The sequence below is a fragment of the Microcaecilia unicolor genome, chromosome 11, assembly GCF_901765095.1.
Source record: "Microcaecilia unicolor chromosome 11, aMicUni1.1, whole genome shotgun sequence".
Lineage (NCBI taxonomy): Eukaryota > Metazoa > Chordata > Amphibia > Gymnophiona > Siphonopidae > Microcaecilia > Microcaecilia unicolor.
The window spans coordinates 3,607,305-3,631,286 of NC_044041.1; the positions used below are offsets into that span (position 1 = coordinate 3,607,305).

At 46.4% G+C, this 23,982-nt stretch overlaps 1 protein-coding gene across 1 annotated transcript in view; it reads right to left on the reverse strand.

The window, feature by feature from the left end:
• Positions 1–16,763, reverse strand: part of HSPB8 (heat shock protein family B (small) member 8) — a 34,897-nt gene extending 18,134 nt beyond the window's left edge. Inside the window, exons 1-2 of the mRNA XM_030219594.1 lie at positions 15,858–16,763; positions 3,086–3,149 (exon numbers count right to left, since the gene is read on the reverse strand). Of these exons, the coding sequence (XP_030075454.1) occupies positions 3,086–3,149; positions 15,858–16,242 (449 nt within the window). The 5' untranslated portion in view covers positions 16,243–16,763. The remainder of the gene's footprint in view (positions 1–3,085; positions 3,150–15,857) is intronic.
• Between the last annotated feature and the right edge of the window lie 7,219 nt (positions 16,764–23,982).

Sequence of the window (23,982 nt, forward strand, 5' to 3'; positions counted from 1 at the left end):
TTTCAACCAGTTCTTAATCCATAATAATACCCTACCTCCGATTCCATGACTCTGCAATTTCTTCAGGAGTCTTTCGTGCGGCACTTTGTCAAACGCCTTCTGAAAATCCAGATATACAATATCAACCGGCTCCACATTGTCCACATGTTTGCTTACCCCCTCAAAAAAATGCATTAGATTGGTGAGGCAAGACTTCCCTTCACTAAATCCGTGCTGACTTTGTCTCATCAGTCCATGTTTTTGTATATGCTCTGCAATTTTATTCTTAATAATAGCCTCCACCATCTTGCCCGGCACCGACGTCAGACTCACCGGTCTATAATTTCCCGGATCTCCTCTGGAACCTTTCTTAAAAATCGGAGTAACATTGGCTACCCTCCAGTCTTCCGGTATTACACTCGATTTTAGGGACAGATTGCATATTTCTAACAGTAGCTCCGCAAGTTCATTTTTTAGTTCTATTAATACTCTGGGATGAATACCATCAGGTCCCGGTGATTTACTACTCTTCAGCTTGCTGAACTGACCCATTACATCCTCCAAGGTTACAGAGAATTTGTTTAGTTTCTCTGACTCCCCCGCTTCAAATATTCTTTCCGGCACCGGTGTCCCCCCCAAATCCTCCTCGGTGAAGACCGAAGCAAAGAATTCATTTAATTTCTCCGCTACGGCTTTGTCCTCCTTGATCGCCCCTTTAACACCATTTTCGTCCAGCGGCCCAACCGACTCTTTGGCCGGTTTCCTGCTTTTAATGTATCTAAAAAAGTTTTTACTATGTATTTTTGCTTCCAACGCTAATTTCTTCTCAAAGTCCTTTTTTGCCCTCCTTATCTCCGCTTTGCATTTGGCTTGGCATTCCTTATGATCTATCCTGTTACTTTCAGTTGGTTCTCTTCTCCACTTTCTGAAGGATTGTTTTTTGGCTCTAATGATTTCCTTTATCTTACTGTTTAGCCACGCCGGCTGACGTTTAGTCTTTTTTCCCTTTTTTCTAATACGTGGAATATATTTGTCCTGAACCTCCAGGATGGTGTTTTTAAACAGCATCCACGCCTGATGCAAGTTTTTTACTCTGCGAGCTGCTCCTTTCAGTCTTTTTTTCACCATTTTTCTCATTTTGTCGTAATCACCTTTTCTATAGTTAAACGCTAGCGTACTTGATTTCCTAGTTTCACTTCCTTCAATGCCAATATCAAAACCGATCATATTATGATCACTGTTATCAAGCGGCCCTCGTATCCTGTTCAAGAAGGCTTACTTTCCTGAATCAACCTAACCCACCCATTCCTGGTTTTCAGCAAGATTCATCGACCTTATTAACGTAACTTTGTATTATCTTTTGCTACCTTACTCATTTAAATGATGCCTATTTGTCTATTACCTTACTCTTACATTGTTTAATTGTACTTTTCTGTACTGTAGTCTTCTCTACGGTTCTATGTAAGCCACATAGAGCCTACAACTAGTGGGAAAATGTGGGGTATAAATGTATTAAATAAATTAATAAATAGAATACGCCTGGATTTCAGCCCGGATCTCTTGACACGCTATACAGAATCCTTGGGATAATGTCTAAATGCAATGGCATGCAGTTCGAAGGTGAGCGTAGACATGGGTGAGGTCTGAATGGAACGTGTGTGAGGTACAGTCAAGCATGTAAACTATAAAATCTCATATTTTTTTGTGCTGTTTCGAGCAATCAAGGTGCTCTATGGCTGCTGTTCAGTGGTTATGCACATATTTCACTGCTATATTACTTTCCCTTCCAGAACAAGCTCCAGATAGAAATAGGCTCCTCTTTATAGAACTTCCCTCATTCTCTCTGAGGACTGGTTACATGTGAATCCCTCAAAGCTTGAGCAAATCCATTCAGGGTTTCACATCGGAAATCGCATGACTTTATTGAATGATGATCAGCAACAAAGGAGAGGCTAGTAAGAGCCAAGCGACATACAGCAACAATACAATCCCTACGATTACTGATTTTAGGTGATGTTAATTTTCACTTAGAGAAACATCAAGATACCAATGTGTTAGATTTCTTGGATAATTTGCTATTATCTATACAAGACCTGGTTCCCACAGATGAGAAGGGACATACTTTTGGATTTGACAGTCTCTTGTCCAGTGAAATTGCTTAGTTTATAAAATACTCTCATGGCCGCCAAAAGTTCATAACCTGTGACTGTATAAGGCTTTATCATTATCTTTTTTTTTGTACGGAAGTTGTGCTTTGACTCCCTTCCATTGTTCACCCTTGACACAGCCCTGAAGTGGAAGAAACATGACCACGTTGGGCGTATTTTATAATAAAAGAAGTTCTCGTAGGCTTCAACTGTTCCTGTGTGATCCACTTCCCTTGTTGCTCTTTATCGAACGGTGCCAGATCACGGAAAGACTCTCCTACCTTTCCGAGTTGATTTCAACTACGCAGTTACTAATTGTGTGAAAACAAGAGGAGTGATATTTAGAACCATTTATATAGTCAGCTTTGGAGGCTGAGCACATAAATAGTTTTGTTTTGCTTTTTTTTTTAAACGTAGGCTGATATCTGGATAAATTTTGTCCACATATCTTGTTAAATTTATTTCTTGCATTCCTTTATAGCCCACTCATCTCTCTTCTTCTGAGCAAATTACAAAAAAACATTACAAATCATAAAACAAAAATCTATGCGTTATAAGCTCATTATTAAATAGGCATCCTTTCAGCTTTTTATGAAAGCAAAACACATCCAACTCAGCCTTCAGTACAGAACGTAACTAATTTCAGCTTTCTACACCAAACACAGAAAAAATACTCATACAAGTAGAGAAGTGATGAGCAAAACCAAAAGAAGGAACAATCAATCGATTTTGCGCAGTACATCATAATGGACAATCAGAATGCTGCTTGTCGCTGTACCACAACAGATATATCTGACCACTAGGCTGCCTCATAGTATATCTCAATACGAGAAGAGTCACCCAGACAACTCTTCGATTTCATTCAGTTGAGTGTCTAATCTCACCAGATGACCCTCTTATGAAAAGACAAGTGATCCCAAATCTTTATAGGTATCAGAATGCGCTTGGATTGTACTCACTGAATTTTCTTGGTGAAGTTCTTGGAGACTATTCCACCTTCTTCTTGCTGTTCTTCATGTTTACCTGGGGTGAAAAGAGCACATCATATTTATTTATTTAGATTTTGCTCACACCTTTTCCAGTAGTAGCTCAAGGTGACTTACATTCAGGTACTCTGGATATTTCTCTGTCCCAGGAGGGCTCACAATCTAAGTCTGTACCTGAGGCAATGGAGGGTTAAGTGACTTGACCAAGATCACAAGGAGCAGCAGTGGTGATCCAATGACTCCGCCTGCTGACCTCAACTCATGTAATGGGTTAGATAGACTTGTACCCTCTCCTGTGCTCAATCTAACCTCCTTGTTACTCTTTGGGGTTCTACATGGAATGTTGCTACTGCATGGAATCTTGTTATTCTTTAGAATTCTAGAATCTTTATTTATTTAGATTTTGCTCACACCTTCTTCAGTAGTAGCTCAAGGTGAGTTACATTCAGGTACTCTGGATATTTCTCTGTCCCAGGAGGGCTCATGATCTAAGTTTGTACCTGAGACAATGGAGACTTAAGTGACTTGCCCAAGGTCACAAGGAGCAGCAGTGGGATTTGAACTGGTCACCTCTGGATTGCAAGACCAGTGCTCTAACCACTAGGCCACTCCTCCAGTTTACACAAGGGACAGTAATATTCCGCCCAGCACAGAAAAGACTGAGGTTGGGATTCATGGATAGTTAGGCTGAGTTGATAGACTCTACAGATTAATAATTCACTTGACCTAGAATACATTTTTCACAGTTGTAATTTAATTCTGCCGGTCTCGGCTCCTGTCATGTGTTTTGGAAATTCTATTCCAGGGACCCACCACCTTCAGTGAAAAAGTACCTCTCTTGGGAGCCCTACATGCGTCCAACAATTTGGAAGTACCACCTGGCTACCACGAGCCCTGGCCAATAATTCTATTTTTTACGCACATCCGATACGCACGGAAGAAAATATTTTTTTATTTTCTACCGCATGGCACTATGGGCAGTAAGTGGCAGTGTACATGCACTGATGATTACCGCCCGGTTAACGGACGAGACCTTACCGCTAAGTCAGTGGGTGGTGGTAAGGTCTCAGGCCCAAAATGGATGTGCACCAATTTTTATTTTGCTGCATGTCCATTTTCAGTCAAAAGAAAACGGCCTTTTTTTGTAGGTGCACTGAAAAATGGACCTGCACGCATCCAATACATGCGTCTACAGTAGCTCTGACCACTTTTCAGCGCACCTCAGTAAAAGGACCCCTTGCATTCCTCTTCAATTTCCCTCCCTTAACTATAAATTCCAGCAAAACAATTCCTATAGTGCTGTGACAGGGGGTGGGGTGGGGGGAGGGGGAGGGCAAGGAAGAAGGTGACATCTTTCAGCTACTCCTGGATCTTCTGACATGAACTCACCCCACTCTGGGGGCTCTTCCTAAAATTGTCACTTGGGGGGACATTAATTTGAATTTATGCTCCGTAGGATGGTTCTTTGGACTTGAGCTTCTACGACCCAGTTGAAGCCTGCTGGATACTGAAATGATCTGTTATATGAATACTCAGGACTTTGGTATCAGGTCCCTGCTATTCAGTGGCAGATCTTTGTACAAGACCAAAACCCCTCAAGCCTTTGTTAATGTTCTCTGCCGTGTTTTGGCAGCAGTAACACCTTACAAGAGCTACAGTACGAATGTGAGGAAGACGAGACACATCAAAACATGAGGCAATCACAATAAATAAACATCCCTGTATGAGCCAGGCTGAGTTATGCCTTTTCAATGTTTAAAATGTTGCATAGGAATGGTAATCTTTGTAAGGGAGGGCACCCAGAAATAATATTTACTTCTCCAGAGCAACGTCGTAATGCTATAGCCATGGGTGAGATCATCTGATTTCTATCACGTGCATTTAATAATGACTTTATATGAGAAGCCACCATTGATTATGGTCATTGGCTTGTGATCCTTTCAAAAACAGAATACGGACTGGCATAAAAATGAAGACATCCTTATCATAATTCCTTGTTTCCTATAGGATGCAGCAGAACAATATTGTTTCTTGAAGAAGTTGCAGACTATAATTTTCAAGCCTAGGTGTGGTGATACATGACGCCACTGGAAGCAGAGCAGCAAAGGCTGTACGTCTCTCCACCTACACCATGCTCGTTGAAAGAAGCTGCTCTCCACACCCTGAAACCTCAGGAGATACTCAGTTCTGACACAGTCAACTAACTCTGCAAGGTCTCAGTTTAACTTTCTGGCAAAAGTAGGGCTTAAATGAACAGTATTGGGTCAATGATTTAACTTACTGCAAGACATAAAAATAGAATTGACCCAGAACTTAGGGCTTTTGCCTCTTCTTGAATTTGCAGGAAGTTAAATCGGAGCAAGAAGGTGTTCTCCTTAAGAACTGAAGGTTTTGAGCCTGGTCCGTAATCCAGCCATAATTACAGACCCATCTTCAGAACAACCAGGGACTCAACCTGCAAGTTGACAGCTGGATTTCTATTCCTCTAATTCCTATCGAAAGCCAGAGAATCAGTGCCCACTGAAAGATTTCTCTGTATAACTGAACGCGTGGAGTGTTAGTTGAGCATATCAGAACTGAATATATCACAAAAGATCCACCAATATTATTTATCATATCAGAACTGAATATAGATCCACTATATTCCATGTCCCCTACCTCAATGCAAGCGGTGTCTTTGGGCTGCGCTGGGTCCCGTCGACACGCACACTTGACTGGCACAGCCCTGAGCCATATGTGTGTAGTTCTTCTCTGGCTGCAGGCTCCTTGATTGCTTTGCTTCCACACACCTGTGTCTGCTCTTTCTCTGCCTGGCTTCCCTTGCTTCTCTCCTATTGGTCTTCTGGTTCCTCCTTCCCGTGCTCTTGTACTATGGCTATGCTCCTTCTCCCTGCTGATGTCCGACGCCAGCACTTTATCAGCTGAGCTCTTCCTGGACTCCATGCTTCGGCTTCTACATTGGTAGGTGTTACTTGCTCAGTAGTTTGGTTCTTCTCTACTTTGTCCCTCATTGCTGACTTTGCCTGTACCTGGATTACTCTCTTGACCTGCTGTCTGCCTGTTGACTTTACCTGTGCCTGGATTACTCTCTTGCCTGCTGCCTGCCTACTGACTTTGCCTATACCTGGATTACTCTCTTGACCTGCTGTCTGCCTACTGACTTTGCCTGTACCTGGATTACTCTCTTGCCTGTTGTTTGCCTATTGACTTTGCCTGTGCCTGGATTACTCTCTTGCCTGCTGCCTGCCTGGCTGATACGTTCACCACCCCGCTTCCAGCTCTGTCTCGTAAGTCCTGCAGGCCGCCCGCATCTAGGGGCTCAACCTCTGGGGAACGGCGGTCAGCGCAAGTGAAACCCGGGGTTGTCTGGCTGCCAAGCAGAACCTGGTCCGAGTACTGGGCTCAGCTGCGCTCTACTTAGTACAAGAACTCACAAGTCTGACACTATATATAGGTTTGTTATTACCTCGCTGTCTCATGCTGGGGGACTCTTTGGTCTTTCAACGGCCAAGAAACATGAGACTTTAAAACAACTGTTAGTCCTGTTGAACTTTTTTTAGTTCAGTGTTAGGCCTGGAAGGGAATCCAGCCTGGTGCTCTGTTCAGTGAAATCTTATTACCCCATAGTGCTTCAGGACAGATTCTGCCCCCACCTCCATACTTACCCCCGACCTGGCAATAAATAGTCATAACTCAAGCCTAGAACTGTAGATTCTTCAAAAATAAAAGGAAAGTAAAAAAATTTCAGAGAACAAAAGGTGGGGTGGGGGGAACCTCTTATCATGAGAGGCTTCCACAGGGACGGGTCCTCTTCTAATATTTAGCTCTATCAATATAATTCCATGTGGATTAAAGTAAAGCTGGACAAGTTATTGCAGGACCAATGGCATGAGGTAGCGGAGGCAAAGAGACTGTTGCCAATTGTTATATTTCAAGTCACAGGGATCTTTGTTTGATATAATGCCAGTCAAGAAAATACCCTAGCGATGCACAATCCACAAAAATAAAGGGCCAGCAAATCTTAAAAACACAGAGCCAAAAACGAAAAAAGAGACCTATTTCACAAAAACAAGTCTAAACCAGGGGCGTAGCTATGTGGGGCCATAGGGGCCTGGGCCCCCGTAGATTTGGCCATGGACCCCCCTGCCGACGACCTTCTCGACCCCCCTCCTGCCGCTAACCCTCCCCCGCCATCGCGTACCTTTGCTGGCGGGAGACCCCAACCCCCACCAGACGAGGTCCTCTTCTTCCTTCATTCTGTTTCTGAGTCTGACGTCCTGCAGGACAGAACGAAGGAAGAAGAGGACCTCGGCTGGTGGGGATTGGGGTCCCCCGCCAGCAAAGGTATGCGATAGCGGGGGAGGGTTAGCGGGGGGGGGGTCAAAGTTGGTGGTGGCGGGGGGGGGGGGGGGGTCGGCAAAGAGGGGGGGTCGGTGGTGCCGGGGGGAGGGGCTAAAATGTGCCCCCTCACCTCGGGCTCTGGACCCCCTCCCGCCCCTGGTCTAAACCATCTGGTCCACAGTCTGTTGGTCTTTAAGCGTGCTCTGGCACCAGGTATTTTGAGAACCATTGCTGTCTGTCTGCTCTCTGTGTGGCTGATTGTTTACCTTTTCTTATTTTATATTTTGGTTTTTATTTCTTTTTATATTTATCTTTTTAGAAGGTACATCCTTTTGTCCTGCCAGACAGTTAGGGGGTCCTTTTACTAAGCCACGGTAAAAAGTGGCCTCCGGTAGTGAAGGCACGTGTATTGGATGTGCACCGGGCCAGTTTTTACCGCGGCTGCAAAAAAGGGCTTTTTTAAAAAATGGGACGGGAAAAGGGCATGTAGTAAAACTGAAACCAGTGCGCGCCCAAAACCGGCCTGAGCCCTTAACCCTACCCACTGGTCTAGCGGTAAGGGCTCATGTGCTACAAGTGCAGTGACCGGTCAGCACGTGCCAACTGTCGATTACCGCCGGAAACGCCGGGCGTGGGAGGAAATAAAATAAATCATCCAGTCGTTATGGGCACGCTTCAAATCTAAAAGTACCGCCAGGGGGCACGGTAGCCTGGCGGTAGTCTTGTTTAGGCAAGCGCTGCTCGCACATAGCAGCTGACGTGCTTTTGTAAAAGGGTCCCTTTGAGCAGCATAGAAAATGCGCAATAAATAAATAAATTCAAAAAAAAATTTAACCAGATAAGACACATGGAGGCGTATTTTCAAAGCACTTAGACTTACAAAGTTGTATAGTGACCTATGGAACTTTGTAAGTCTTTGAAAATGAGTCCAATGAGGAAAAAAACCACAAGGGCAGGGTAGCTGCTGACAGTGATAGATTCACTAAAGAAAAACTTTAAACAAAAAGCCCAGATAAAACAGTACATTTCAAGTTACATGGAAATACTTTTAAAACAAATAGGAGGAACTATTTTTTCACCAATGAATAGTTAAGCTCTGGAACTCTTTGCCGGAGGATGTAGGAATGGCGGTTAGTGTATCTGGGTTTAAAAAAGAGTTGGACAAGGTTCCTGGAGGAAAAGTCCATAGTCTGCTATTGAGATAGACCTGGGGAAGCCATTTCCGTCCCTGGGATTGGTAGCATGGAATGTTGCTACTATTTGGGTTTCTGCCAGGTACTTGTGACCTGGATTGGAAGCAGGATACTGGGCAAGATGGACCATCAGTCTGACCCAATATGACTACTCTTATGTTCTTATGTAAGGCAGATGTCAACAAGTAAGTCATTGCAAAGCAGAAGGGCAGACATGCTATAGCGGTCAGACGTATTTGATGAAATGAATAGGCGCCCCGTATAAGAGGCTTGGGGAGGCTAAGCCTCCCCAGCCCAATGGTCGACTTCCGGGTGTTGCGCCCGCCCTACCCGCCCCCCTCGCACGTGCGGTTTAATTGTTTTAGTTCCGTGGCAGCGACGTCATTGACGTCGCATCCACGGAGAATAAGGAGGTCAGCTCCGCCCTCTTGGCAGCGACGCAACATCATTGACGTCGCTACGGAGATAAGCTCCGCCCCTCCACCCCCTTGGCAGCAACGCAACATCATTGACGTCGCCACGGAGGTAAGCTTCGCCCCCTTTAGCCTCCCCAAAACAGTTGGCTACCGACCGTCTAGGGACATCCAGCAGGTTCTGACTGGAACAGTAAAGAGCCCTAGAGGGCAAGTTGGGAACCAAACAAGTGGACAGAAATAATGGCTGACCTGGTGGATGATAAGTATTTCAAAAGATATACGGTACAGAACAGGAAGCCAGTGATCTTGACAGGACTTTTTTTGAGGGGGTACTTGGGGGTACTGAGTACTGGCACCTTTTCCATTGTCTGCTAAAAACTGACCCATGGAACACAAGTTTTAATGATAGACCTCTGGGTCTACACACCAATTCTGTCTCGTCATAGATTCTGTGACTGGTTGCAGGGTCCCTCAGTGATCACCCCATCCCTGAAGGGTGGCCTGGCATTTGAGTACTGGCACTTTTTTCGCTAGAAAAAAATGCACTGAGATCAATCGTGACAGTAAGATGGAGAGAAACAAGCAGATCCTACTGGCCACCATCTAAGCCCACCGTAACATAATCTACCAAGGCAAGGAGAGTGCGTTCAATATAATTATGAGAATGAGAATCTGTTTGGCGGGGATGCAAGAGGATCAGACAGCTGAGTGACAACACTTTTTTTCTCTGACTTCAGATATAAACAGTAGGTTGAAGACTGGATGATAACTTAACAGACCCACCTGTTTCTAGAGGCCTTTTCCTCTTCGTTATTATCCCATGCAAAGGCCCTGGCATCACAAGGCTTTGAGAGTTACCCCCTTCCTAGTGTGTTTTCCTTCCCCCTCTTTACTTTCATGATTATTAAAGTTCTCCCTCCTTCCCTCTGCTTGGTATGTTGTCCTTCCCTCTCTCTCTCTCTTCTTTCTCCTTTTATTTTAGTCTCGCTTTCATCATTTCCTGTCTGGTGGGACCCGGCCAATGGAAGCCTGCAAGGCCAGCAAAGCAGCAATAATTGAATCACTGCAGGCGCCGGGGACGCTTGTAAGGTACACCAACAAGCGACGGGGATCAGCGACAGGTGGGCAGATGCTGGGATGTCGTGGAAGAGGAGAGATGTTGATATGGGGGTAGGTGAAAAAATCTATAATTTGTAAAAAAATATCTCCGGGGGTGGGAGGGCTGTGCTGTGGAAGGGACCATCTAAGTTAGCTCTGGGCCCATCCAAAATACTGGGTCTGGCTACGCCACTGCCAGTCGCTCACCGGATTACGTTTAAAATTCTGGTACTTGTCCATAAGCTACGTAACTCTAGACAACCGTTGTACCTTCTACGACTTCTGACACCTTATGTTCCTTCAAGACCGTCTCCAATCATCACAGCAACAGCCCTTGTTCGTCCCTTCCTTTCACTTTAATAGGCCTGACACTATTCGCTCTCGGATATGTAGTGTTACCACGCCCACCTTATGGAATTCCCTACCCTTTTCTCCTAGATCAGAGTCCTCCCATTCATTATTTAAGACAGCACTGGCTACATTTTGACTCCGTGGTGCAATTCCCGTCCAGCCTGATGAAAGTTCTCTGATTAGTCAGGTAAACAGGCCACTTTTTTTTCTCAGGCTTCTCAGAGGACATCATCTATCACCAGCTGTCTACCGTGTGCAATGTATTCTCCCTCCTCCCCTTTCTCCTCTCTCTCCTTTTCTATTTCTTTCCTATTGATATTTTGTAGCTGCTTTCATACTCGTTTTGAATGACGTTATTGCATTGTAGACCGCCCAGACAGCTTGCCCTAGAGGGCTATATTCAATATATAATAATAAACATGAAACTTGAAGTGACTTGTCTGGACTCAGCAGGAGCTGCAGTGGGAATTGAACCCAGTTCCCCGGTTCTCAGGCCACTGCACTAATCATCAGCCTACTTGTTTGAAAACGCACGGAGCTGATGTTTGGGTCTTCATTCTAATTAATGTACTGATGTGTTTGTTTTTATCTTTTATTGTGTATGTTGATTTGTAATCTGCCTAGTAGTAGGTGAAATACAAATGTATGGGTTACGGATACACAGTGGGGTTTCTTTTTTCAGGTTTTTTGGGTTCAAGCCAGGCTAGACCTTCCATTAAATGAACTAGGCAGTTGCCCGGGTGGAAAAATCCCAGAAACCTCTGGAGTCACCCGCCCACTTTTAAGGAAAGCCTAGCATGGACCGATGATCTCATGAACCATGATATCAGCAATCAGGAGGACATCAGACTGGTCTGCTAGTTTCTGAAATAATTCTGGTGTTAGCACTGGGCTGTTAGTGGAGTTCATGAAACCAATGAGTGGGGTACAGAAAATCCCCTCCAGGGCTGCTGAAGGAGGAGGAATCACAGCAGGTCCCAAGGACGAAAACACGTATCAAGTGTCAAGACAATTTTCACGTTGCAATCGAATGAACGCATCAAAGGACAGAGCTCTATTTCAACAGATATCTAAGCATAAACATCCATTCAAAAAATGATCCTTGTGGACCGTAGTGGCAAAATGCAGTATGATTATGTAGGTTCAGAAGGACAAAATTAACATTTGATGAAATGTTCATTTCTAATGCGAAGGAGAGCTTGAGAGAACCAGGAATATCTTTGGTTTCCTCCTCAGTTTCTTCATGTGCTTTACTGCTGGTCACCTTCAGAGCACTTTTCAACATGGCAGAATTTCTGAGTGAACCATTCGGTACCAACTCTAATATTTTGGTGCTGCATTGAGTAACCAGAGTATTCAATGAACATTGGTTTGGTCCTGTTTTTCAATAGCTATTGCAAAATATTCTGTGGTAGGGATGGACAGTTCTTGCAATCACGTGGGAAAAGTTCAACCTATCCCATGTCGTTCTAAGCCACTAACAGGCGAAAACGAGAAGAAAAAACACATTTTCCATTAGTTTGTTTGCAGAAAATAGTGCGCTTTCTTTTCAGCGAGCAGGCTCTCGTGATGACATTTGTCCTGGAATGAAAAAAACCTAACATTCCTGTTATCTTGTGGTAACACTGTCGGTGCAGAACATGGGTCCTGTGGTAGATATTGGATGCTAATGTCACCGGTGAGAGCTAACGGCTACTACATTAAATGACCTCCCCATACTCCCCCAGTGGTCACTAACCCCCTCCCACCCTAAAAAAAAAACTTTAAAAATATTTTTTGCCAGCCTCAAATGTCATACCCAGCTTCCTGACAGCAGTATGCAGGTCCCTGGAGCAGTTTTAATGGGTAGTGCAGTGCATTTCAGGCAGGTGGGCCCAGGCCCATCCCCCCCTACCTGTTACACTTGTGGTGGTAAATGTGAGCCCTTCAAAACCCACCAGAAACCCACTGTACCCACATGTAGGTGCCCTCCTTCACTCCTTAGGGCTATGGTAGTGTTGTACAGTTGTGGGGAGTGGGTTTTGGGGGGGGGGGGGCTCAGCACCAAAGCTCTATTAGATTGTAAGCTCTTTCAGCAGGGACTGTCTCTCTTTGTTAAATTGTACAGCGCTGCGTAACCCTAGTAGCGCTCTAGAAATGTTAAGTAGTAGTAGTAGAAGGTAAGGGAGCTATGCACCTAGGATCAATTTATGAAGTCCACTGCAGTGCCCCCTAGGGTGCCCGGTTGGTGTCCTAGCATGTGAGGGGGACCAGTGCACTAGGAATGGTGGTTCCTCCCAGGACCAAATGGCTTGGATTTGGTCGTTTCTGAGATGGACGTCCTTGGTTTCCATTATCGCTGAAAACCGGGGACGACCATCTCTAAGGTCGACCTAAATGTTGAGATTTGGGCGTCCCTGACTGTATTATCGAAACTAAAGATGGACGCCCATCTTGTTTTGATAATATGGGTTTCCTGACACGGAACTCAACTGGTAACCAATGGTAGCTTTTCAAAGAAGGTGAAACTTGATCTGTTCTACGTAGACCCAACGGTTTAGGATTTCAGGAACAAGCCATAAGCATTTTGCTTCTGAAGTTGTGATGTATACTTGCATTTGATAAATCCAACATCACCAACAGATGGAGCTGCCTAAGGAATATGGGTTAATCGTGCTATTCTAGAGACTGATCCACATAAACTGATCTCTTATAGAATACTGACTAGCAGAAAACTTCGCATTGTTTGTAGGTGTGGGCGGAGTCTATACAGAGCCCAGAAATGGATTGACATGAATTCTGTCTAATGTCTAGGTGGGTGCATTCACACCGGCTATAGAGGTGTAAGCGACTGTTACGTCTTAAATGTAGGCGGTTCTCCACCACTTGTTCTAGTATTCTCTAATGAAAAGAAAGTGCCTACTTTCCTTTATGGGATAGGCTCTTGCCCTCTTATCACAGCCACTCTGTTATAGAACTACCTCTACTTGCTAACAAAGGTCACAGAGATATCCAAACATAATTGGAAGCCCTTGCTAGGCAAATAGTGGAAATTATTATAAAGAATAAAATCGCAGAACACGTTGACAACTATGGTTTAATGAGAGAGAGTCAACATGGATTCAACCAAGGGAAGTCTTGCTTCACCAATGTGCTTCATTTCTTTGACTGTGTGAATAAACATGTGGAAAAAGATGAGCCGATTGATATAGTGTATCTAGATATTCAGAAGGCGTTTGACAATGTCCCTTATGAGAGACTCCTGAGAAAATTAAAAACCCATGGGATAGGATTGTGGATTAGAAATTGGTTAATGGATAGAAAACAGAGGGTAGGGTTGAATGGCCAATTCTCTCAATGGAGGAGGGTGAATAGTGGAATGCCACAGGGATCTGTACCGGGACTGGTGCTATTTAACATATTTATAAATGATCTGAAAAATGGAATGACGAGTGAGGTGATTAAATTTGCAGACAACATAAAACTATTCAAAGTTGTTAAAACACACGTGCATTGTGAAAAATCGCAGGAAGACCTTGGGAAATTGGGAGGCTGGGCATCCAAATGGCAGATGAGATTTAATGTAGACAAATGCAAAGTGATGCACATTGGGAAGAATAATCCAAATCATGGTTACCTGATTCTACGTTCCACCCTAGGAGTCAGCACTCAAGAAAAAGACCTAGGTGTCATCATGGACAGTACGTTGAAATCTTCTGCCCAATGTGTGGCAGCGGCCATAAAAGCAAACAGGATGCTGGGAACTGTACTGTGTACCTTGAGTACTGTGTGCAATTCTGGTCATCATATCTTAAGAAAGATATATCGGAATTAGAAAAGGTCACAGAAGGGCGACCAAAATGGTTAAATGGATGGAACTCCTCTCACATGAGGAAAGGCTAAAGAGATTAGGACTCTTCAGCTTGAAAAAGAGATGGTTGAGGGGGGATATGATTGAGGTCTACAAAATGCTCAGTGGTGTGGAACAGGTAGAAGTGAATCAAGTTTTTACTCTTTCAAAAAGTATAAAACTAGGAGATACTCAAGGAAGCTACATGGAAATACTTTTAAAATGAACAGAGGAAAATATTTTTTCACTCAAAAAAATAGCTAAGCTCTGGAACTCGTTGCCAGAGGATGTGGTATCAGCAGTTAGTATGTCTGAGTTTAAAACAGGTTTGGACAAATTCCTGGAGGAAAAGTCCATAGTCTGCTATTGAGATAGACATGGGAGAGGCCACTGCTTGTCCCTGGAGCATGAATCTTGCTACTATTTGGGATTCTGTCAGGTACTTGTGACCTGAATTGGCCACTGTTGGAAGCAGGATACTGGACTAGATGGACCACTGGTCTGACCCAGTATGGCTATTCTTATGCTCTTATGAACCAATTAGACTTCATACCAAGGCGATTCTATGCTTTAGGAATGTTATACAAGGTACGATGGTACAAAATGATTTTATATTGTAGAGAATTTAGCTGCGGATAGTAAGATACTTGTCTATAATGAGTGTGTCCACTTGTGTGACTAACATCTAGCAGGGTATTGGCAAGCTTTGAGTGTACTGAATTACTTCATATTCGTTGGGAGCCGATTCTGTATATGAAAACCTTCACCATTGTAAATCATAAAGACTGATCATAAAACACAAGATTATCCCCTCCTCCTTCCAGCTTCTCCCTTATGTACGAGCTGAACCTGCTGTCTGCTTCTAAGATGTCCGACCTTTCATCTGCCCCAGGGTAGGCTGAGGTTTCTTACTCAGTCAGTACATTTGAGCACCTTCTCACACAATCACGGCCGAAAAGTGAATTAATCATGAATAAAAGCCAGCAACTGTAATACTCTGCTGAGTGATGCCATAGAGGGTTCTGCAGATTAAAGGAAGGGAAAGAAGGAATCGCTGAGGAGAGAGGGAACATTTCAGCATTGGGAGCAGAGACCCTCTAATGGGGATATATCCCAGCTGTATGAGGAGGGACTGCTGAGGAGAGGAGGAAAGTTCCAGAAGAGTGAGCAGAGACCCCTGCAAAGAGGAAGAATGTCCCTGCACTGCAATATGAGGAGGGAGAGAAAGGGCTGCTGAGAGTACAGACCTCCCACCCAGCAGTGGGAGACAATCCAAACAGCTTGAGCATGGAGAGGGGGGGACTGCTGAGGAGAGGGAGAATGTGGCTGAAGTATGAGGAGGGAGAGTGAAGTAAAGTGGAATATGCCAGTCAAGAGGACAGGGTCCTTAAAAAGGGAGAGAGTTAAATTAACAGAAAAATCTCAAGGTACAGAAACCCCAAAAGCAGGACATATGGAGACATATTAATTTCCTCTATTTAAGCAGTTAATTCCTTCCTCCCTTTGTCTTCACTCACCTGACACCTCCACAAAGCCGTCCTTGGTTTTGACGGTCAGTTCTTCTGGCATGAAGCTCTGAACATTGACGCACACTTTCCATGGTTGCCCCAACTCATAGCTGGGATTTCGGGCTTCAGGGTAACCTGTGTACCTGGAGCTGTACCCCGGAGGGGATATTCCTGATGCTCGGGACATCCCTGTCCGCAGGGGGCCTGAGGGCCACGCCGAGGAGAGCCGGGGGCGAGCCCAATCTGGCCAGTCCACAGTCAGGTCATCGGAGAAGGGGGACATGCCAAAGTCATCGTCCAAGAGGCGAGAGGACAAGCTGGATTCCCGGAAGGGATCCCGGGCCCCTCGGAGCCGGCTGCTAGGGTAGTGGCACGAGAAGGGACTGTCTGCCATACTTTCCTTTGTCCCAAACTGCTATCCAAAATACACCAAAATCCCAATCACTCTTCAGATGTTTCCTTGAGTATAAAAAGTGCAGTAAAATCTCCTTCCAGGAGAAGCACCTTCTTATTCTGTTTGAGATCCTTTGCTCTGTCCAGAACAGAATTCAAGTGTTTCAGGCCAAAAGAGTCTGTGCAGATGTAATAATTCCTAGACACCAGAAGGTAAAACCCGAGACAAGTGGCTCTCTGGATTTAAAGCTCCTTCCTCCAGGCTCAGCTCTGGGTCACTGCCTGCCCCTCTCCTCCTGTTGCTGAAATAGAGACAGGGGTGGGCAGCCTTTAGAAACTTCTCTAAACTTCTCCCATTTGCTGAACAGCTTCTATTTATACCTGGGGGGCTCTCTGTTTTGCAATGCCCATCCGTCAGCTGCATATTTCAGAGCAGATGAAGCACTCCCTGGGAATCTGCTGTGTTAACAGCTGACGTGTCCCCAAGGGGGCGGACGGCCCTTGCAGGGCATCCAAGTTTAGGCAGCCTGCCTTGCCTACTGCTGCTTCTCCTCCTAGCTAATGCCCTCCCCTCTTTACACAGTGTCAGACGGCTCTGCCCACTCAGATCTTGGTGCATAAGCTAATTATAGCTGCCAGGCCTCAGAGCTGCTGTGAACAGTCTCCTTGCAGTTCAGTCTAAGCTTTTTGCTTTATGAGCAGGTGAATGGTAAATTGGATTTCTTTTAGTCTGTACCAAGAATCAGAGAAAGCCAGCTATGATGAAGCATTTACGCACCCTGCATCTGAAGCTTGGCACTGCTTACAATAAAACCACGGACCTGGTCAGCCGGATGACTCAGCAGTAGCCCTGTGCGCTGCCACCTGGGCTCGTTGCCCGAGCATTGCGTCTGATCCGCAGTGCTTAGGACACTGGGGGAAGTAAATGATCACAGTTTCCAGGGAGAGGAAGACTTTTGCACCTGATGTTCTGAGTCAGGTTCACTGTATTGGGGTCCCCAAGAACCCCCAGTCGGGTGACCCCTGGCCGAGTACTGCTGTGGAATAATGATGGTCCCCTTATGTGTCTGAGAAAGACAGCGGATGGTACCAGAGCTTCAGCAGAAGCGTAGAAGAGCAGGCAACGTATCCCTGGCCTCAGACAGGGCCACAGAAAGACTGGTCCGGGCCGTCGGCCCCCCCCCCCGAGGTTGCTGCTGCCGCTCCCCCCGCCCCCCCTAAGGTCACTGCCGCTCCCCCTCCACCCACCCCCCTCCATCCGCCACCGGGCCGGGCCCCGTGCATTGAAATCACAGCGCCTCTCACCTCCATGTGAAAGCGCTGCAGGGAGCAGGGCAGCCCTCCTTTCCTCCTCGTGTCCAGCCCTCGCGGAAGTTACGTCAGACGAGGACGGGACACAGGGAGGGAAGGAGGCCCAAAGGGAAGGCGGGTGGGACTTCGGCGCCGGGCCCCCCTTGGTGGGCCGAGCCTAGGGAATTTTGTTCCCCCTGCCCCCCCCCCTTCTCGGCAGCCCTGGCCCCAGACCATTTGCATCTTCTGTACTGTGTCCCTCACTGTTTTCAGCTTTTAAATTAAAGCTGGAGCTCAACGTGTCTAAGACGTTTCTGTCTTTCTCCTTTTAGCAAGAAAAAAAAAGATTTGAGTTTATCAGTCCTGAAGGTAAAAGTGATGAGGTTCAACTCACATCAGTCACTATTCTGAAAGGTTCACTAAAAATCTGCAAAGGAAATGTAGGAAAGTATCAGTTGGCTGAGTTGATGACCATTTTAGGAAGAGAAAATATAGGAACTATTCAAATGAAGTTATACATTCACTGGCTATGCTCTCTGTGAATTTTCCACTGTTTTATTGGGCCAAATTCCCATCTGAATAGCCTGATACTATCTGTGTAATAAAGGGACTAGTCTGGGAGCAAAACAAGGGCAGGTTTTTAAATTATCGGGATTTAGAGACGATAGGGTTAGAACATACGAACATGAAAGTAGCCATACTGGGTCAGACCAAACAGTGGCCAATCCAGGTCACAAGCAGGGGCGTAGCCAGACACCCAATTTTGGGTGGGCCTGGGCCCAGGATGGGTGGGCAGAATAACTTTGCCCTGTCCCACAAGTGATTTGGTCTCTCCCTCTCTCGCCTGCATGCCATTTGGTCTCTCAAACATCCTCCCTCCCTCTCATGCAGCAACGTATTCGTACACTACTCATGTTGGCCCCACAGCCTTCCCTCTGATGCAACTTCCTGTTTCTGCATAGGTGGGAATACATCAGAGGGAAGGCTGTGGGGCTGGTGCGAATAGTATGTATCAGTCACTCCTCGCTGCAGGCGAAGATCTGCTATTTACAAGGTATGCAGGAGGGACAGTTGTTGGGAGGTTTTGGCTGGTGAGGCTTAGGGATCCCTGCCAGCCACATCATAGGTGTGCTGCTACTGGGTGGGCCTGAGCCCAAAGTGGGTGGGCCTGGGCCCATCCAGGCCCACCCTTGGCTACGCCACTGGTCACAAGTACCTGACAGAAACCCAATTAGTAACAACGTCCCATGCTACCAATCCCGGGGCAAGCAGTGGCGTCTCCATGTCTGTCTCAATAGCAAACTATGGACTTTTCCTCCAGGAACTTGTCCAACCGTCTTTTAAACCCAGATACACCAACTGCTGTTACCACATCCTCTGGCAAAGAGTTCCAGAATGTAACTATCCGCTAAGTGAAAAAATGTTACCTATTTGTTTTAAAAGTATTTCCGTCTAACTACCTTGAGTGTCCCCCTAGTCTTTGTAGTTTTGTAGCGAGTAAAACATTGATTTACTTCTATTCATTCTACAACACTCGGGATTTTGTAGACCTCAATCATATCTCCCCTCATCCGTCTCTTTTCTAAGCTGAAGAGCCCTAACCTCTTTAGCCTTTCCTCATACAAGAGGAGCTCCGTCCCCTTTATCATTTTGATCGCTCTTCTTTGAACCTTTTCTAATTCTGCTATATCTCTTTTGAGATACATTTGAATCCCTTGTCTTTCGCTCTTGCGCCTTTGGCCACTTCGCCATTTATTGAGCGAATTTGGGGCCCCCTTTTACAGCAAAAAGGGGGCCGGTGCCGGTGTCGGCGTGTTTTTTACACGTGCGCAGAGGTCCCCTTTTACCGCAGCTGGTAAAAAGGAAGTCTCATTTTCCTACAGGAAATGGCTGGGCAGCAAGTAAAGCGCTTGCCACGCGGCCATTCTGGGGGAGCCGTTGCCCGCCACCCAAGGGCTCCCACATTATCCCGGCGTGGCAGTGCCCGATGACTGCCAGGTACACTCTGGCGCTACAAAAAGACATACATTTTTATAGCTCCATAAATGTTGGCGTGCTAGGGGTGGGAAGTACCGCTGAGCTGGTGCAGTAGACCGCATTGGGCTTAGCGCTGCTTCGTAAAAGGACCCTTGATGTGGTGGATCTTTAGTTATTATTGAAAACTCTACACAATATTAATATAGCAGGAAATGTTTTAAATTGATTTAGGAGTTTTCTTACTAAGCTGTCGGAAAAAGAGAGTAGTGGTGGGGGGGGGGGGGGGTAAAAAGCCCCCCCCCCCCAAATAAAAATGGCCACATGGTAAAGGTTATCTTACTGTGTATACTATCACAATACACTAATTTCCACTGAATAAGAGGAACAAAGGCCTCACAGAGCTCCTAGACTATGAACATCTATCGGAGCTTAAACGGATCACTTTAGACCCTCTGTTCATCATTGGCCAAAAACCTCAAGTAGTGTGTGATGTTTTAGAGTCCTTCACAGCACTAGATACATGTAAATTCTTATCTTGATTCTGTCTTATTGTCTTGCTACACCGAGCTACTTAACAAGGTGATATAATGAATATATGTAGTTTGAAAGAACACTTATCTTTCAGACCGCTCACGCTAGGACATTCAAACAATTAACGTTTCCAACATGTTCCTTTTTCTCTCCTCGCCCCAAGCCAACGATGGCCAGCGTTTTGTCTCGCTGCGTCAGGGTCTTGGTGGCGGAAACTGCTTTGGAATCGGGTTGTGTTAATCGTCCCTGTTGCCAAGCTTACTTGTATCTTACTGTGTAGCCATGCGGAGGGGAGTACATACCACCACCCATGGAAGTGGCAGTAAGAAGCTCCTGCAGTAACCCAGAGATGCCCGATTGGCACCAAGTTGGCATTGCGCTAGCAGTGGCGTAGCTATGTCGGGTCGGGGGGGCTGGGCCCCCGTAGATTTGGCCTTGGACCCCCCTGCCGACGACCCTCTCGACCCCCCCTCCCGCCGCCAACTCGCCATCGCAATCACCTGCTTTTGCTGGCAGGGGACCCCAACCCCTGCCAGCCGAGGTCCTCTATTCTCGCAAAAGGCAGGACGTCAGAAACAGAAGGAAGCCTTTTGCGAGAAGACCCTTGCCAATGCTGGGGGGTTGGGGGGGTCTGGAGACCCACTAGATCTCCAGCCCTCCCTGAACTGTGTTGGGGTGGTCGGGGGGACCTTGGTAAAAGTTACTGAGGTGGAAATAGCAAGCCATTACCAAAAGAAATCGCATGCAAATGAGCTGCTCGCAAAAAGAGCAAGCAGCTCGGTAGGGGAAAAGCCACCTGCTAAGCTGTATATGCACAGGACAGTCAATCGCTAAGTGTGACTGCTCTGCGCATGCTCAGAACAGTGTGTGCAACACACGGCTTTTATAAACGCATAGAGACTGCATGTATAAAAGCCGCGTTTATCTCCTAAAGAAATAGCATGCCCCACTGTCCTGCAGAAGAAGGGTGGGCCAAAAAAAATAGTTTCCTTCCAGAGGGAGAGGGAATACGGGATTGTTGTAGCATGACGGAGCGGGGCAGGGGAAGCTGCAGGGAGGGAGGGGGCACTGCTGTTGCCAAGGCAGAGGGCAGGAGGTGGGAGAGTGGCAAGAAGAGAAGGAACCAGGGCAGCAGCAGGAACAGGCTGGGAGAGGTTCCTGGTCCCCCAACTTTCTCAACATGGGCGGTGGAGGCAGCCTACCGGACTGCAAGTGGGGAGAAAAGTGCCCTGTCAAAAGAAAAGTCACCCCAGGCCTATCACAGCTATAGAGATAATCCAGTTGCTGGGACAAGGAAAGACTTGTGCATAGAGATGGTCCGATCTGCTGAGCAACTCATACTTCACCACGACTTCAAACAGCTCCGCACAGAACTCTCAGGGCCGACAGCTCCACTGCAAACTGCTCTGCCGAGAAGGTACTGTCATGCTACGGCTGCTCCAGACCTCCTGTAAAATTTCTCACGGGCCTTTCTGTGCATCACTCGTAAACGGCTGTGCATCCCTTGGAATGCACATTTGAATATTGATCAGCTTATTTAAATAAATTAACATACTATTCCTATTGTCTTCTGCTGCGAGTGTTAAAAAGTATGCGGGGCTCTTTTGTGCATCTCCCATTGAATCCTATGCTTGCTGAACTGGCTGAAACCGGTCATAAATGCATGTTGCTGACCCGGTAAGTTTTGTGCATCAGGACCTCAGTGTTATAGAATGTCCAGCTCCACCTCCAGTCAGTATGTCTCTATCTCCAGCAGGTGGTGAACAGCTTCTTACCAGCTCCTGGCTTCGTCTGTGGGGGTGCTCCGATTCTAGATTTTTCTAGTTCTGTTTAAGCCTGTGGGGTCATTGGCTCTTCCAAAACAAGAAGAGCCCAACAAGGCAGTGGCAGAATTGCTGGGTGCCAGTGGCACAAGAAAAAGCCCAAGCAGTGGTGGCGAAGACTGAGGCCAAGGGTGGGAGAAACTCAGGTCTTGCCACCTGAAAAGGAGACTTAAGCAGCAGCAGAGGCTTAAGGTGGCAGGTGAGGCAATGCAGGACTTAATGAAACATTGGTTAGAAGGAGAGGAAAGAGGAAAGGGGGTAGGGGAAAAACTGGGAAAAGGTTACTTAAGCCCATTGGAAGTGGGCAGACATCACTATATTATATTATCGAGTGGAGGAGTGGCCTAGTGGTTAGGGTGGTGGACTTTGGTCCTGAGGAACTGAGTTCAATTCCCACTTCAGGCACAGGCAGCTCCTTGTGACTCTGGGCAAGTCACTTAACCCTCCATTGCCCCATGTAAGCCGCATTGAGCCTGCCATGAGTCCATGAGTGGAAAAGCATGGGGTACAAATGTAACATAAATAAAGTAAATATATTAGACTCGAGCAACCTTTCATAGTGCGTTGTTATGGGACCTGTCTCTGACTTACCTGAATATCTGCTCTTCATATCTGGTTCCATGTTTAGGGGGCTCCACAAATATGAACTACGAATCATCCCAAATCGTTGCTGGTCTATTGTCTCGCATTCTTTCTCTCTCTTTTAATGGACCCAATGCAGTAAAATGTATACTACACAAAGTTTAGTGTTGGCCTGCAAAACATTTTTGCATGCAAATGAAGATTTCACTTAAAATTAACAGTCCTTGTGCTCCCAGTAAAAATGTCCTCGGAGTGTGGTCATTGCTAGTCGTGCACAGAACCTTTTGCAAATTCATTGACTAATGTTAATAAATGATGACGGGCTGAATATTCTGACCATGCTAACTTGCACACGCTCAGTTTTAGGTTCCTCGTGGGTGCTGCTTGCTTCTGATTTTGAGGGCTCTTTCTAGGGGTAAAAGGTTCTACTGCTCCTCTTGAACCTATCAGGAGCTTCTGATTTGTTACCGATAGGAAGTAAGATTAGCACAAGGAAATCCAGAGGAAACCTCTGTGCTAGAGGTGGGGGGGGGGGGGGGGGGGGGGGGGGAGTTAGCTACTTATTGAAAATTAAGTGCACAGCTCTGGCGTTACTAACCAGAACTACACACAACCAAATTAAGAAAAAAGAAATAACAAAAACCAAGAGAAACACCCCCCCCTCCCCCCAAATAAAAACACACACACACAGGCTAAAGAATCAAGACAGAAAAGGATATTTTTATTCTTCTCCGGCTCCTGACTGCTCTATCAGTAATGTCACCACTGGCTCTTACTTAAAGTTTATTGTGCTGTCAGACTGTAGGATACTGTACAAGATAAACCATGTATTGACGAGGTCCCTCCAAGACCTCAAAGTCTGAGTCAGACTCAGGGGGGTAGCTACGGGGGGCCACGGGGGACTGGGCCCCTGCAAATTTCATCCGGGCCACTGGTTTGGCTGGCATGGGTCTGGAGCAAGAAGAAAGAAGTGCAGGGGGCAGGCAGTGAACGCGGCTGCGCCGGAGACCGCGCTGAAGAAGGCTTCGGCTGGCGGTGGTTGAGGACTCCTGCCAGTAAAGGTATTTGTTTGTGAGGGGGCAAGGTGAGGCAAGGCAGTGGGGGGGGGGGGCGAGGAGGCGAGGCAGTGGGGAGGGGGGGGGGGGCGAGGAGGCGAAGCAGTGGGGAGGGGCGAGGAGGCAAGGCAAGGCGTGGTGGGGGGCGGCATTCAAAATGTGCCCCCAACCTCGGGCTCTGGTCCCCTCCCACCGTGAGATCTGGCTATGCCCCTGGTCTGACTTCAATGACTTACTGAAGGTCACTGGAGCAGGTCAGATTACAGCCAGGATCTCCAGAACTTCTAGCTGAGCACAGACGAGAACAACAGGTTGTCCTGTATCCTCCTGGGAGCAGCCATGTGACATTGCAAAGTGGAAATCGGTACTTCCCGCACTCCCTAGCTTTGAGGTCCACTCCACAGGCGTGCTTGGCCATGCCTGTAGGACAGAACTGGGAAGTACTGATTTATGAAGCTCGATGTCAGGGTTGGGCAGCTCCAA